The sequence below is a fragment of the Poecilia mexicana genome, unplaced genomic scaffold (genome assembly GCF_051168715.1).
Source record: "Poecilia mexicana isolate PSO_F unplaced genomic scaffold, ASM5116871v1 scaffold_10, whole genome shotgun sequence".
Lineage (NCBI taxonomy): Eukaryota > Metazoa > Chordata > Actinopteri > Cyprinodontiformes > Poeciliidae > Poecilia > Poecilia mexicana.
Genome location: NW_028263379.1, coordinates 4,659,221 through 4,674,290, shown reverse-complemented (window position 1 = coordinate 4,674,290; position 15,070 = coordinate 4,659,221). Strand labels below are relative to the sequence as shown.

Here is a 15,070-nt window from a genome sequence, read left to right as displayed (position 1 = left end):
CCAGATGATCAGCGTTTCAGTTTGTTTCCAGATGATCAGTGTTTCAGTTTGTCTCCAGATGATCAGCGTTTCAGTTTGTTTCGGTTTGTCTCCAGATGATCAGCGTTTCAGTTTGTTTCGGTTTGTCTCCAGATGATCAGTGTTTCAGTTTGTTTCCAGATGATCAGTGTTTCAGTTTGTTTCCAAATGATCAGCGTTTCAGTTTGTTTCCAGATGATCAGCGTTTCAGTTTGTTTCCAGATAATCAGTGTTTCGGTTTGTCTCCAGATGATCAGTGTTTCAGTTTGTTTCGGTTTGTTTCCAGATAATCAGTGTTTCAGTTTGTTTCCAGATGATCAGTGTTTCAGTTTGTTTCCAGATGATCAGTGTTTCAGTTTGTTTCGGTTTGTCTCCAGATGATCAGTGTTTCAGTTTGTTTCCAGATGATCAGTGTTTCAGTTTGTTTCCAGATGATCAGTGTTTCAGTTTGTTTCCAAATGATCAGCGTTTCAGTTTGTTTCCAGATGATCAGCGTTTCGGTTTGTTTCCAGATAATCAGTGTTTCGGTTTGTTTCGGTTTGTTTCCAGATAATCAGTGTTTCAGTTTGTTTCCAGATGATCAGTGTTTCAGTTTGTTTCCAGATGATCAGTGTTTCAGTTTGTTTCGGTTTGTCTCCAGATGATCAGTGTTTCAGTTTGTTTCCAGATGATCAGTGTTTCAGTTTGTTTCCAGATGATCAGTGTTTCAGTTTGTTTCCAGATGATCAGTGTTTCGGTTTGTTTCGGTTTGTCTCCAGATGATCAGTGTTTCAGTTTGTTTCCAGATGATCAGCGTTTCAGTTTGTTTCGGTTTGTCTCCAGATGATCAGTGTTTCGGTTTGTCTCCAGATGATCAGTGTTTCAGTTTGTTTCCAGATGATCAGCGTTTCAGTTTGTTTCGGTTTGTCTCCAGATGATCAGTGTTTCAGTTTGTTTCCAGATGATCAGTGTTTCGGTTTGTTTCGGTTTGTCTCCAGATGATCAGTGTTTCGGTTTGTTTCCAGATTATCAGTGTTTCGGTTTGTGTCCAGATGATCAGTGTTTCGGTTTGTTTCAGTTTGTTTCCAGATGATCAGTGTTTCGGTTTGTTTCGGTTTGTTTCCAGATGATCAGTGTTTCGGTTTGTTTCCAGATGATCAGCGTTTCAGTTTGTTTCGGTTTGTTTCCAGATGATCAGCGTTTCAGTTTGTTTCGGTTTGTTTCCAGATGATCAGCGTTTCAGTTTGTTTCAGTTTGTTTCCAGATAATCAGTGTTTCAGTTTGTTTCCAGATGATCAGTGTTTCAGTTTGTTTCCAGATGATCAGCGTTTCAGTTTGTTTCAGTTTGTTTCCAGATAATCAGTGTTTCAGTTTGTTTCCAGATGATCAGCGTTTCAGTTTGTTTCCAGATAATCAGTGTTTCGGTTTGTTTCCCGATAATCAGTGTTTCGGTTTGTTTCCCGATAATCAGTGTTTCGGTTTGTTTCCAGATGATCAGCGTTTCAGTTTGTTTCAGTTTGTTTCCAGATGATCAGCGTTTCAGTTTGTTTCCAGATGATCAGCGTTTCAGTTTGTTTCCAGATGATCAGTGTTTCGGTTTGTTTCCAGATGATCAGCGTTTCAGTTTGTTTCCAGATGATCAGCGTTTCAGTTTGTTTCCAGATGATCAGCGTTTCAGTTTGTTTCCAGATGATCAGCGTTTCAGTTTGTTTCCAGATGATCAGCGTTTCAGTTTGTTTCCAGATGATCAGCGTTTCAGTTTGTTTCCAGATAATCAGTGTTTCGGTTTGTTTCCCGATAATCAGTGTTTCGGTTTGTTTCCCGATAATCAGTGTTTCGGTTTGTTTCCAGATGATCAGCGTTTCAGTTTGTTTCGGTTTGTCTCCAGATGATCAGTGTTTCAGTTTGTTTCCAGATGATCAGCGTTTCAGTTTGTTTCCAGATGATCAGTGTTTCGGTTTGTTTCCAGATAATCAGTGTTTCGGTTTGTTTCGGTTTGTTTCCAGATGATCAGTGTTTCGGTTTGTTTCCAGATGATCAGTGTTTCGGTTTGTTTCCAGATGATCAGCGTTTCAGTTTGTTTCAGTTTGTTTCCAGATGATCAGTGTTTCGGTTTGTTTCCAGATTATCAGTGTTTCGGTTTGTTTCCAGATGATCAGCGTTTCGGTTTGTCTCCAGATTATCAGTGTTTTGGTTTGTTTCCAGATGATCAGTGTTTCAGTTTGTTTCAGTTTGTTTCCAGATTATCAGTGTTTTGGTTTGTTTCCAGATAATCAGTGTTTCAGTTTGTTTCAGTTTGTTTCCAGATTATCAGTGTTTTGGTTTGTTTCCAGATGATCAGTGTTTCGGTTTGTTTCAGTTTGTTTCCAGATGATCAGTGTTTCGGTTTGTTTCAGTTTGTTTCCAGATGATCAGTGTTTCGGTTTGTTTCGGTTCGTTTCCAGATGATCAGTGTTTCGGTTTGTTTCAGTTTGTTTCCAGATGATCAGTGTTTCAGTTTGTTTCGGTTTGTTTCCAGATGATCAGTGTTTCGGTTTGTTTCCAGATGATCAGTGTTTCGGTTTGTTTCGGTTTGTTTCCAGATGATCAGCGTTTCAGTTTGTTTCGGTTTGTTTCCAGATGATCAGTGTTTCGGTTTGTTTCGGTTTGTTTCCAGATGATCAGTGTTTCGGTTTGTTTCCAGATGATCAGTGTTTCGGTTTGTTTCGGTTTGTTTCCAGATGATCAGCGTTTCAGTTTGTTTCGGTTTGTTTCCAGATGATCAGTGTTTCGGTTTGTTTCGGTTTGTTTCCAGATGATCAGTGTTTCGGTTTGTTTCGGTTTGTTTCCAGATGATCAGTGTTTCGGTTTGTTTCCAGATGATCAGTGTTTCGGTTTGTTTCCAGATGATCAGGGTTTCAGTTTGTTTCAGTTTGTTTCCAGATGATCAGCGTTTCAGTTTGTTTCGGTTTGTTTCCAGATAATCAGTGTTTCAGTTTGTTTCGGTTTGTTTCCAGATTATCAGTGTTTCAGTTTGTTTCCAGATGATCAGTGTTTCGGTTTGTTTCAGTTTGTTTCCAGATGATCAGTGTTTCGGTTTGTTTCAGTTTGTTTCCAAATGATCAGCGTTTCAGTTTGTTTCCAGATGATCAGCGTTTCGGTTTGTTTCCAGATAATCAGTGTTTCGGTTTGTTTCGGTTTGTTTCCAGATAATCAGTGTTTCAGTTTGTTTCCAGATGATCAGTGTTTCAGTTTGTTTCCAGATGATCAGTGTTTCAGTTTGTTTCGGTTTGTCTCCAGATGATCAGTGTTTCAGTTTGTTTCCAGATGATCAGTGTTTCAGTTTGTTTCCAGATGATCAGTGTTTCAGTTTGTTTCCAGATGATCAGTGTTTCGGTTTGTTTCGGTTTGTCTCCAGATGATCAGTGTTTCAGTTTGTTTCCAGATGATCAGCGTTTCAGTTTGTTTCGGTTTGTCTCCAGATGATCAGTGTTTCGGTTTGTCTCCAGATGATCAGTGTTTCAGTTTGTTTCCAGATGATCAGCGTTTCAGTTTGTTTCGGTTTGTCTCCAGATGATCAGTGTTTCAGTTTGTTTCCAGATGATCAGTGTTTCGGTTTGTTTCGGTTTGTCTCCAGATGATCAGTGTTTCGGTTTGTTTCCAGATTATCAGTGTTTCGGTTTGTGTCCAGATGATCAGTGTTTCGGTTTGTTTCAGTTTGTTTCCAGATGATCAGTGTTTCGGTTTGTTTCGGTTTGTTTCCAGATGATCAGTGTTTCGGTTTGTTTCCAGATGATCAGCGTTTCAGTTTGTTTCGGTTTGTTTCCAGATGATCAGCGTTTCAGTTTGTTTCGGTTTGTTTCCAGATGATCAGCGTTTCAGTTTGTTTCAGTTTGTTTCCAGATAATCAGTGTTTCAGTTTGTTTCCAGATGATCAGTGTTTCAGTTTGTTTCCAGATGATCAGCGTTTCAGTTTGTTTCAGTTTGTTTCCAGATAATCAGTGTTTCAGTTTGTTTCCAGATGATCAGCGTTTCAGTTTGTTTCCAGATAATCAGTGTTTCGGTTTGTTTCCCGATAATCAGTGTTTCGGTTTGTTTCCCGATAATCAGTGTTTCGGTTTGTTTCCAGATGATCAGCGTTTCAGTTTGTTTCAGTTTGTTTCCAGATGATCAGCGTTTCAGTTTGTTTCGGTTTGTTTCCAGATGATCAGCGTTTCAGTTTGTTTCGGTTTGTCTCCAGATGATCAGTGTTTCAGTTTGTTTCCAGATGATCAGCGTTTCAGTTTGTTTCCAGATGATCAGCGTTTCGGTTTGTTTCCAGATAATCAGTGTTTCGGTTTGTTTCGGTTTGTTTCCAGATGATCAGTGTTTCGGTTTGTTTCCAGATGATCAGCGTTTCAGTTTGTTTCAGTTTGTTTCCAGATGATCAGTGTTTCGGTTTGTTTCCAGATTATCAGTGTTTCGGTTTGTTTCCAGATGATCAGCGTTTCGGTTTGTCTCCAGATTATCAGTGTTTTGGTTTGTTTCCAGATGATCAGTGTTTCAGTTTGTTTCAGTTTGTTTCCAGATTATCAGTGTTTTGGTTTGTTTCCAGATAATCAGTGTTTCAGTTTGTTTCAGTTTGTTTCCAGATTATCAGTGTTTTGGTTTGTTTCCAGATAATCAGTGTTTCAGTTTGTTTCAGTTTGTTTCCAGATTATCAGTGTTTTGGTTTGTTTCCAGATGATCAGTGTTTCGGTTTGTTTCAGTTTGTTTCCAGATGATCAGTGTTTCGGTTTGTTTCAGTTTGTTTCCAGATGATCAGTGTTTCGGTTTGTTTCGGTTCGTTTCCAGATGATCAGTGTTTCGGTTTGTTTCAGTTTGTTTCCAGATGATCAGTGTTTCAGTTTGTTTCGGTTTGTTTCCAGATGATCAGTGTTTCGGTTTGTTTCCAGATGATCAGTGTTTCGGTTTGTTTCGGTTTGTTTCCAGATGATCAGCGTTTCAGTTTGTTTCGGTTTGTTTCCAGATGATCAGTGTTTCGGTTTGTTTCGGTTTGTTTCCAGATGATCAGTGTTTCGGTTTGTTTCCAGATGATCAGTGTTTCGGTTTGTTTCGGTTTGTTTCCAGATGATCAGCGTTTCAGTTTGTTTCGGTTTGTTTCCAGATGATCAGTGTTTCGGTTTGTTTCGGTTTGTTTCCAGATGATCAGTGTTTCGGTTTGTTTCGGTTTGTTTCCAGATGATCAGTGTTTCGGTTTGTTTCCAGATGATCAGTGTTTCGGTTTGTTTCCAGATGATCAGGGTTTCAGTTTGTTTCAGTTTGTTTCCAGATGATCAGCGTTTCAGTTTGTTTCGGTTTGTTTCCAGATAATCAGTGTTTCAGTTTGTTTCGGTTTGTTTCCAGATTATCAGTGTTTCAGTTTGTTTCCAGATGATCAGTGTTTCGGTTTGTTTCAGTTTGTTTCCAGATGATCAGTGTTTCGGTTTGTTTCAGTTTGTTTCCAGATGATCAGTGTTTCGGTTTGTTTCGGTTCGTCCTGCTCCAGTTGGGAGGAAGTGAAACGTCTGAATTGGGATTCACCCAGCGATGGTGGACTCCCAGTAGAGTTTGCTTTCTGTTCTTCACTTCTCGTCTCCTCTGCTTCTGGAAAGCTTCGTGATTAAACCGTTGCTGTTTGTTGTTTTTTTTCCCAGAATTCAGTGGGAGCCGGCGGCGTGGAGGAGAGCTCGGGAATGGATCTGGATCCAGAAGCTGCCGTAGACGCTGGGAAGAACTTCAACACTGCCAGGTGACCAGATCGTGGTTCTACTTCCTGTTGCTGCTGTTGAGGCACCAAACGCCTCAGCATTTATGTTTTTAGTTAGAATTAACAAACTGTTTTCATTTTCACCTGATCAACAGTCACATTTCCCTCCGTTTCTCTTTGCTGCTGATCTGTAAGTTATTGAAATAAACAATGTTGTTGTTTTGACACCATTATGTATCATAAGAAGGGCATAAAGATCAATAAACTTTAAATCCATTGGAGGAACTGAAACTGGAAAACATTTAAATTTCCAAAATAAACAAACAAAACAACAGAAGCAACAAATAAAACGAACTATGAAGAACCTGTAAACAAAGTTGTCCTTTAACAAAAGGTTTAGTTGAGACCAAAGCGCCAGAATGAAGACTTCATCACCCAGTTTAAGAGAAAAATAATTAACCAGGAAAATGTAAGTTATTGTGCTTTAATTCATCATGTGACTAATTGATTTATTGCTTATTCTGACGGGCCTACCTAGAGCAGAATATGGCTCTTTCTTTCTGAAAAGTTTATTCAACATCTGCATTTTAGTAAAACTGGATGTTTATGATCAATTTTACTAATAAATTAAAATAAAAGTAAAATATTTAAAATGCCACCAAATTTAGTTTATTCCTGAATTCATTTCTCTCTGAACTACATTTCTGGAGCATTTTCCCAACAGTTTCCACCTGCTGTTTGTTTTTAATCTGCGTCTCAGTGCAGTGACTCTTCCTCAGCTGGTCCAGCCCGTCTGTAAGCGAACATGTGACCGGTCGTCACATGGAGGAACAGAAATCACAGCTGAAGTCGTTTTTTGAGTTTTGTTTTGAATATTTGTTGGTGTCGCCCCGTCAGGCAGGACAACCAGCCGCTGGACGCCATGGAGCAGACGGTCACCATCAGCTGCGTGAGTAGCAGGAAGATGTTCACCTTTCTGGGAACGTTTCACTTCCACTGCTGGGAGATAAACTTGATCATTTTAATCAGACATAACAGACGTTAAAACTGGATTTATAAAACCAAAGGTATCGTAAAAACAGCAACACTTCTGCTGTCGTTTAGGACAGGAGTCTCCAGCAGATTCTACCAAATAATTTTGTCTAGTTTCTAGTGCGAATGTTTAGTAGGCAGAACTACGAGTACATGCAGTTCCTTAAGTGGTTTTTATTTTAAGTCTTAGTTCCAGTGGCAGATTTTTTTCTTGTAATGTGGTTTAATTTCTATTTGGGATAAATAAAGTATTTTTAAATTTTAATTTGTTAAAAGTGAAAAAATCTGCCACTGGAACGAGAACTAGGGCTTTCCTGGGGTTGCTAGGTAACGGTCAGGTGGTTGCTAGGTAACGGTTGGGGCTTTGCTGGGGTTGCTAGGTAACGGTCGGGGGAGTTTCTAGGTAACGGTCGGGGTTTTGCTGGGGTTGCTAGGTAACGGTTGGGAGGGGTTGCTAGGTAACGATTGGGGTTTTGCTGGGGTTGCTAGGTAACGGTCGGGGGGGTTGCTAGGTAACGGTCGGGGCTTTGTTGGGGTTGCTAGGTAACGGTCGGGGGGGTTGCTAGGTAACGGTCGGGGCTTTGTTGGGGTTGCTAGGTAACGGTCGGGGGGGTTGCTAGGTAACGGTCGGGGGGGTTGCTGGGGTTGTAACATAACATTCTTTTTACTGCGTATTGACGCAGCTTCTTTATTTCACAGTTCTATGTTAATCATGTTTGAATAAAAAGTAATAATGCCACTGCCATTAAAAAAGTGATAATTTTCATAAAAGACACAAATTGTAACATAATTTAAGGTTTTTTTATTAAATTAAAAAAACCCATTATTTTCAGCCTCATTTTTACAATGCGTTAGATTTTATATCCATGTTAACTTCCAGGCTTTGGCAGTTAAACGTTTCCGTATGTTTATTGATTTATTGATTTATTCTGTTTGTTTCGCTCTGTGTCCTCGGTTCTGATTGGTCCGTCTCTCCTCTCCCAGGACTCTGATTCGTTTGGCTGCGATCAGAACGCCAACACCAGCGAGGCCAACAGGAACCGCCTGTCGCCGTGCCAACCAAGCTCCGCCCCCCACAGCCCCCACCTCCAGCTGTTCCCAGATAACCAGTGGGAGGGTAGGTTCCCAGAAACGTCCCAGATTATTATTCTAAGCCTGATTTTAATCCAGTTTGATTATCATGAAGTTCAGAAGCTCCTGACATCGTAGTTTTAAAATGAATGGAGTATCAGTTCTGTTGCTCTTGCTTACAGTGACGCTCTGTGTCCACTTTGTTCATGAAAGTCCAGATAAAATGAGCTCACAAACAGAGGACTGAGTACAGAGCCCTGAGGGACGCCTCCTTCAAAACGTTGCTTTCTGTAACTCCGATACGGTTTCATTGCATTTTCTGGATGAATAGATTTGAGCTCTGGGAGCCTCTTTGGTAGAAAACAGCTGATTTCTGCTGCTTTGCTTCGTCTTCGTGGAACAAAAGTTATTTTCAATAATTAATTTCTACGTTGAGCTTTTGGACCATTTTCTCATTAGAAAGGTGAACCTGACATTTCGTTTCCTAACAAAGTTTTCCTTCAGTTTGTTGAATGAATGTCGCTGTGTGATGATCTCACGGCTCCATCTCTCTTCCTCCTCCTCTTCTTCTTCTGCCCATCCAAACAGCGTCACCCCTTTCCCATCTCCATCTCCCTCCCATCGACTTCTCATGTATGCACCTGCAGAAAGAAGGCCAAGGTAAGTTAGCTGCTTCATGTCCACCGGTTCACCCACCTCCTCCCCCCGTCACCGCCTTTCACCGGTTGCCATGGCGACCACACAGGAAGCATGTTCAGAGCCTTTCTGACGGTTGAGATAACCCCGGTGTCTGCCTGCAGCTGACACTTTAACGGCCTCCTCTTCCTCTCCGGCTCAGCTTGTTAGCTTAGCGCTAACCGCTAGGTGGGCTTAGCGTCAACCTGCACGTCTCTGAGGAGGAGCTGCTCACGGTTTTCAGTTGTAGCTCGCCACGCTGGTTGCTGTAGGAGTGAGTTAGAGGTTTTATGTGTCCATAAATGTTTCTGATGTCGACCCGGATTCTCTTCCAGACCCGGTTCCGGCTTTCAAATCCTGGCAGGATGACACGGAGAGCGGCGAGGCGCAGCTGTCGCCGCTCGCCGGACGCTTGGTTCCGCTGCCGCCGCTGCCGCTGGAGGACGACGGCGAGGAAGACGACGGCGACGGACTCCAGGACGACTCGCTGTCCTCTTCGCGCTCCCACCCGCACATCCTGGCCCGCCGCTTCCTGGACTTCGGAGCGCACAGCACCCAGCGCTTCCTGCAGCAGGACGCGGACGCCGCCTCGCCCTGCAAGGCGCAGCGGTACGACCGGAACCGGCGCCCCTGTTTGGACCTGTCAAACATGGCGGCTCTGACTCAAACTTGTCTCTTCAGGCCGCGGCGCGCGTCGTTCGGCTCCAGGGAGGCCATGAGGGGAGATTCGGTGACCCATCAGCTCACCAAGAAGCTGCAGCATCTGAAGAAGAAGATCAAACAGTTTGAGGAGCAATTCGAGAAGGAGAGGAACTACAAGGTAGCGTTAGCATCTCCTCTGCTTGGGCTGCACTCACAACGACAGGTCAGCTGATCTGTAGTCAGTAAAATGTTTCCAGAACCTGAAACGTGTTTGCAGAACCTGGACCCTTTACAGACGGTTCGGTTCTGGTGGAGGTTTTCTGCCTGATCAGCAGCTGAACTTTCCAGTTTGTTCCTGTTTGACATTTGAAGTCTCTGTAAATCCTCAGAGTGACCTTTCCTCTGCGCTGACCGGGCCCGGTCCAGAAACACGAACAGAACCGCCGTACTGCCCCTGTAGCTCCTCTGACGTGACCTCTTGACCTTTCTCTGCAGCCGTCTCACGCAGACAAGGCAGCTAACCCCAAAGTCCTCAAGTGGATGACCGACCTGACGAAGATCCGTCGACAGATTAAAGGTAGAACGGCCCGCTGTGTGTGTGTGTGTGTGTGTGTGTGTGTGTGCGTGTGCGTGTGCGTGCGTGTGCGTGTGTGTGCATGTGTGTGTCGGGTTCGTCCCCTCTAACAACAGCATGTTGCCGTGGCTCCCACCCTTCAGTGTGCCGGTGCGTCGTTGTGAACCCGTGACCTCTGGGATGACCTCAGCGCGGCGAAGCAACGACCTCCGACTCCCACGCAGTCTGGACCCGGGGTGTACAAACTTTCTGTCGCAGGGACCAAAATCATCAGCTCAAAATGACCCAACAGGCCAAGAGACTGAAAACATTTTTAAAAAATAAAATCACCAAAAATGATTTATTTTTCTGGCCACTCAGCAAAAAACGAAACATGAAAAGTTTTTATTTAATCTGCAGAAACGGATCAAACCCAGAAATAATGTTTTCACGTTTTCCTTCCTGAATGTGTGGATTGGAGTTAAAGTCAGTGAAAAGGAAAAACTTTAATCTGGAATGACCAAAATTATTCTAAAGTTGCTGAGAACTTTTTTTATTTTTTAACTTTCAGGCTTCAGGTTGAGCCTAAGAAAATATCACAGTACGATATTAATAACAGTAATAAATGTAGTTTAGTTAATCTGCATTGTTTTTATCCAAAGTTTGAAAACTTACATTGAAAAGTGATTTTAAATTACATTTTAAATTAAATTTTAAAGTGATTTTAAATTAAATTTGAAAGTGATTTTAAATTAAAATTTAAATTAAATTTGAAAGTGATTTTAAAGTGATTTTAAATTAAATTTGAAAGTGATTTTAAATTAAATTTTAAAGTGATTTTAAATTAAAATTTAAATTAAATTTTAAAGTGATTTTAAATTAAAATTTAAATAAAATTTTAAAGTGATTTTAAATTAAATTTTAAATTAAATTTTAGTGATTTTAAATAAAATTTTAAATAAAAATTTAAAGTGATTTTAAATTAAATTTGAAAGTGATTTTAAATTAAATTTTAAATTAAATTTTAAAGTGATTTTAAATTAAATTTTAAAGTGATTTTAAATTAAAATTTAAATTAAAATTTAAATTACATTTTAAAGTGATTTTAAATTAAAATTTAAATTAAATTTTAAAGTGATTTTAAATTAAAATTTAAATTAAATTTTAGTGATTTTAAATTAAATTTGAAAGTGATTTTAAATTAAAATTTAAATTAAATTTTAAAGTGATTTTAAATTACATTTTAAAGTGATTAATTCCTGTTGTTCTGGGCTCGATTGAAGACAATATTTAATCTTTTCTTGGCCATGAAACCGGATCCAGGTCGGCCTTTGTGTGAAAACTCTTCCTGTTTCCACCTGGGTGGACTGTAGGGTGGAAGTTACCATGACAACGCTTTGTGTGGCGTCTAACATTTTTCTAAGCAGATTAAACTGCAGTCGGGAGGGGACCGAAAAAACTCAGTCCAGCGTCCAGAAAAGTCCCCGGCGCCCCGGTTTGAGCACCCCGGGTCTCACTGATTGAATATTGATGGTTTTGTTGCTTTCGCCGGGCTGATCTGATCCCAGGACCCTCGCACGCCGCTCCTCCGATCACGGAGGGCGCAGAGGCTAAAAGCGTTTCTCTGTTTCAAACCAATAAACCAATCAATAACTCGAGCACCCGCTCTCCACTTTCCTCCTTCCATTGCCCAACGACCGATTGATTGATTGATTGGGCCACCAGGACTCCAGCACCTCCTTTCCCCCAGAAGCTCGCTGAGGCACCAGGCTTTGCTCCATTCACACAGACGCCACGCTGCCCCCCCCTCCTCACCCCCCCATCCCACTCCCCCCCTCCCACTCCACCCCGCCTCTAGACCGTGTCACCTCAGTAAGTACAACCCCCCCAGTAAGTAGACGTTCTGAATACTTCCCACAGTCACGGCCTGGTGTTACTGGTGTTACTGGTGTGTTTGCTGCCCAACCAGCATGTTGGCTTGAGTGACGAATGGAGAGATAAATATTTAGTAAAACTTAAATGAAACCTCCTCTGTGACCGAGGAGAGGAAAAACGCTTCAGTTTGTTTTTTTAAATCTGAAAAGTGTGGCGTGCTTTTTATTTCAACCCCACTTTGAGTCAGAACCGTCTAGAACTTCCTCTGAGTTTATCTCCAGTTCCATCAGGGTGGATGGAGAAAGACCGTTTTCAACAGCTGGACTTTAACTAGGCCATCCTAACACATGATCTGCTTCGATCTGAAGCGTCAGAAACAACTTTCAGCTAATTTAGTAATCCATTAATCGTTAGCTGATGCTAAAAAAGACTATTTGCTGAAAGAAGAACATATTCAGATTAGTAATTAAGTCAAAACTACAAAAAATAAACGTTTTGCATTTGAGGTAATAAAAAAAACTTTGTAAATCTGTTTTAGCATAAACTCCTACAGTGGTAGCGTTAGCTTCACCCAGATTCAAATTCTGGAAAAAATAAAAGTCTATCAATCACCTTTTGCTCCAATTATTAATAAAAATAATCTGATCAGCTCTACACATAAATGACCAAACATCCACTGAAGGATTTCTGTTTTATTCAGTAAAGTTCAGAATTAAAAAGTGATTATTTTTACATCTTTTTTGAACTTCTAATAAAATGAACTTAAATGGTTAAATAAAAAAAAATCTGCATAATTTTATCCAATTAGTTGTCATAAAATAATCGTTGGCTGCAGCGCTGATCTCTCTCCACACTTTTCAGATTTTTTTACATTTAGAACAAAAACTTAAATAATTTTCCTGATTCCTGTCCAGAGTCGGTCCAGAAAACGGTTCCAAGGTTCCGATGTGGATCTAACTCTTCTTCTTCATGTGTTCTCGTCCTGCAGACGCCAAACACTGTGCGGAGAGCGAGCTCGGCCCGCAGACCCGTCCCCGTAGCAACACCCTCCCCAAGAGCTTCGGCTCCACGCTGGAGCAGGGCGGCCATGACGCGGCGGGGGAGGTCCGGGGCCCGCGCCCCACCAAAGAAGAAACACTGGAGCTGATCCAGCGCCGCGTCAAAGGGAAGCGGCAGGAGGACGGCTGGCCGGACGACATCAAGGTGACCACTCTGTATTTTATACACGTTACCGCTTAATAAAACAAGGGGGATCTCTTTGTTTGGTTAATTTAACAGGATTAAGAGGCTGAAAGTATATTAAGTTGTAGTACCAAGTCACACCACAGGGTGGCGGTGCTTCAAAAAAATTATTCAGAAATTAAATTCAGTGAGGAAAAAATCTGTTGATTATGTTAAAATAAGAGTTTGAGGCCTTATTGGACCATAAGATAAATAATGGAAGAGCCCAGATTTAAATCGTGTTTCTGCAGAAGATGACCAAAGAGCAGCTGTCCTGTGAGAAGATGGTCCTTCAGAAGAACCTGCTGCACTACGAAGGCCTCCATGGTCGACCAGTAAGTCCGTCCTGCTGCGCCGCCGCCGCCCCGCCCCGCCCCGCCGGCTGCTGCATGACGCCATGTTTCTGTGATCAGGTGACCAGAGAGGAGCGGCTGGTGGTGAAGCCTCTCTACGACCGCTACAGGCTGGTCAAGCAGATGCTGGCGAGGGTCAGCATCACGCCGGTAACGGTAAGGCCGCCTCCGACCGCCGACGCCCGTCTGCGCTCCGCCGCTAACGCACGTCCTCCGCTGCAGGTGTCGCCCTCCAGCAAGAGGCGCAGCCAGACCCTCCAGCCGATCATCGAGGGAGAAACCGCTCACTTCTGGGAAATCAAAGAGGAGGAAGAGGAGGAGCAGAAAGGCGGCGAGGAAGAGGAGAAGGAGGAGGAAGAGGAAGACGACGAGGAGGAGGGCGAGAGCAGTGGCGGAGAGATGCAGAGCTCTGAGGTCATCATGGCCTTGGAGTCCGTGACCCCGAGCGGCGGGTCGGTGAGGAGCCAACCGGACGGGCTGAGCGACAAGATGGAGGAAGGGTCCGGGAGGCTGGCGCTGGACCTGCGCCTGTCCAGCTCCAACGCCTCGTCCATGTAAGGACCGCTGCCTTTAGACAGCTGGACAGATCAGCAGGTCACCTGCACAGCGAACCTGATCTAACATGGTTTTCACGATTATGAGATCGATCTGTTCCAGCCAATCAGAGCCAGGAGGCGGGGCTTAGCGCTGTCAGTTAACCACATGCTATGCTAGCTGCAGTGTAGCAAGGAGCTAAGATTTTTCAACAAATAAGTATTTTTTATGAAAGTTACAATGAGAAATGTTTCAAATACTAAAACAGTCTGAATTACTTAGAAACTGTTGGCTTCTCACCTGTTGACTCCATTTCCCATGATCCTCCAGGCCAGAGCTGCTGGAACAGCTGTGGAAGGCCAGATCAGAGAAGAAGAAACTGAGAAAGACGATCCGAGAGTTCGAGGAAGATTTCTATCAGCATAACGGGAGGTAAGTGAAGCGACGCGTCCGTTTGTTGCCCGCACCCGGAGGAAGAGCTGAGCGCCGCCATCTTGTTTTCCTCCATCCTGCAGGAACGTTCAGAAGGAGGACCGGGTGCCGATGCTGGAGAAGTACCGCGAGTACAAGCGGATCAAGGCCAAGCTCCGCCTCCTGGAGGTCCTCATCAGCAAACAGGATTCCTCCAAGTCCATCTAGGTTTCTGTCAGACAACCGCTGTCATCGCACACGGCGCCACCTGCAGGACGCCGCCATGAACTCTTCATCAACACTTCACAAGTTGAGGGGAAAAAAAAAACATTTTCAGACGTTATTTTATGGTTTGCAGAGAAACTTTGGGAAATCTTCGTTTGTTCGTGTTCTGTTGGGTTTGCTTCATCACACTGCCGGCGTGGCGGGGAGGGGAGCGACTTCCTGCTGGCAGGGCGAGCGAGACGCAGGGGGCTGGAGGAGCTTCTCCGAGTTTCCGTTTGTGGCGCAGAGTGCTGGGAGGGGCAGGAAGGGTTAGATGTAAAAAATGTTATTTGCACAGCATTCCCAGAATGCAGCCCCTCTGTTGTTTCCATTTGTATTTTTAGAAATTAAGCACTACTTCTATACAAATATCAATATACTGTACATAAAACCAGAAAAAAATGAATGTCAGACATGTTTAAATTATTTCACAGTTGGCCCCTTTTAGGTTTATTATATGTGTGATTTTTTTATTATCCATCCTGCTAATGTTCCTACATTAACCTTTTGTATGTAACCCCAACATGTCGTCGCTCTGTGTAATATAAGCTAATATAGCAGTACTGTAGTCGGCTTGCATGGCAGCACAGATCTTATCCAACACCAACTGTTCTCATTATTTGTGCCATGAAGAAGCAGCAATAATAAAAGTTTGCATCAGACATATTTTAACACGTTTCAGCTCCGTGTGTCAATATTTTCTAACATTAAAAAGTGTTTTTGACTGTCAGAAAA

The 15,070-nt window shown here is 42.6% G+C and overlaps 1 protein-coding gene across 5 annotated transcripts in view; it reads left to right on the top strand.

The window, feature by feature from the left end:
- The window catches only part of fam13b (family with sequence similarity 13 member B), a 61,021-nt gene extending 45,951 nt beyond the window's left edge, over positions 1–15,070 (top strand). For 2 of the 5 annotated variants that reach the window (XM_088009352.1, XM_088009351.1), the window contains 13 exons: positions 5,652–5,746; positions 6,602–6,653; positions 7,721–7,853; positions 8,396–8,467; positions 8,818–9,302; positions 9,620–9,701; positions 11,403–11,549; positions 12,541–12,755; positions 13,025–13,108; positions 13,187–13,282; positions 13,349–13,680; positions 13,991–14,092; positions 14,176–15,070. In XM_088009352.1, the coding sequence (XP_087865478.1) occupies positions 5,652–5,746; positions 6,602–6,653; positions 7,721–7,853; positions 8,396–8,467; positions 8,818–9,302; positions 9,620–9,701; positions 11,403–11,549; positions 12,541–12,755; positions 13,025–13,108; positions 13,187–13,282; positions 13,349–13,680; positions 13,991–14,092; positions 14,176–14,299 (2,019 nt within the window). In that variant the 3' untranslated portion in view covers positions 14,300–15,070. The remainder of the gene's footprint in view (positions 1–5,651; positions 5,747–6,601; positions 6,654–7,720; positions 7,854–8,395; positions 8,468–8,817; positions 9,303–9,619; positions 9,702–11,402; positions 11,550–12,540; positions 12,756–13,024; positions 13,109–13,186; positions 13,283–13,348; positions 13,681–13,990; positions 14,093–14,175) is intronic. The other 3 variants (XM_015004929.2, XM_088009353.1, XM_088009354.1) reach the window with 3 other exon arrangements.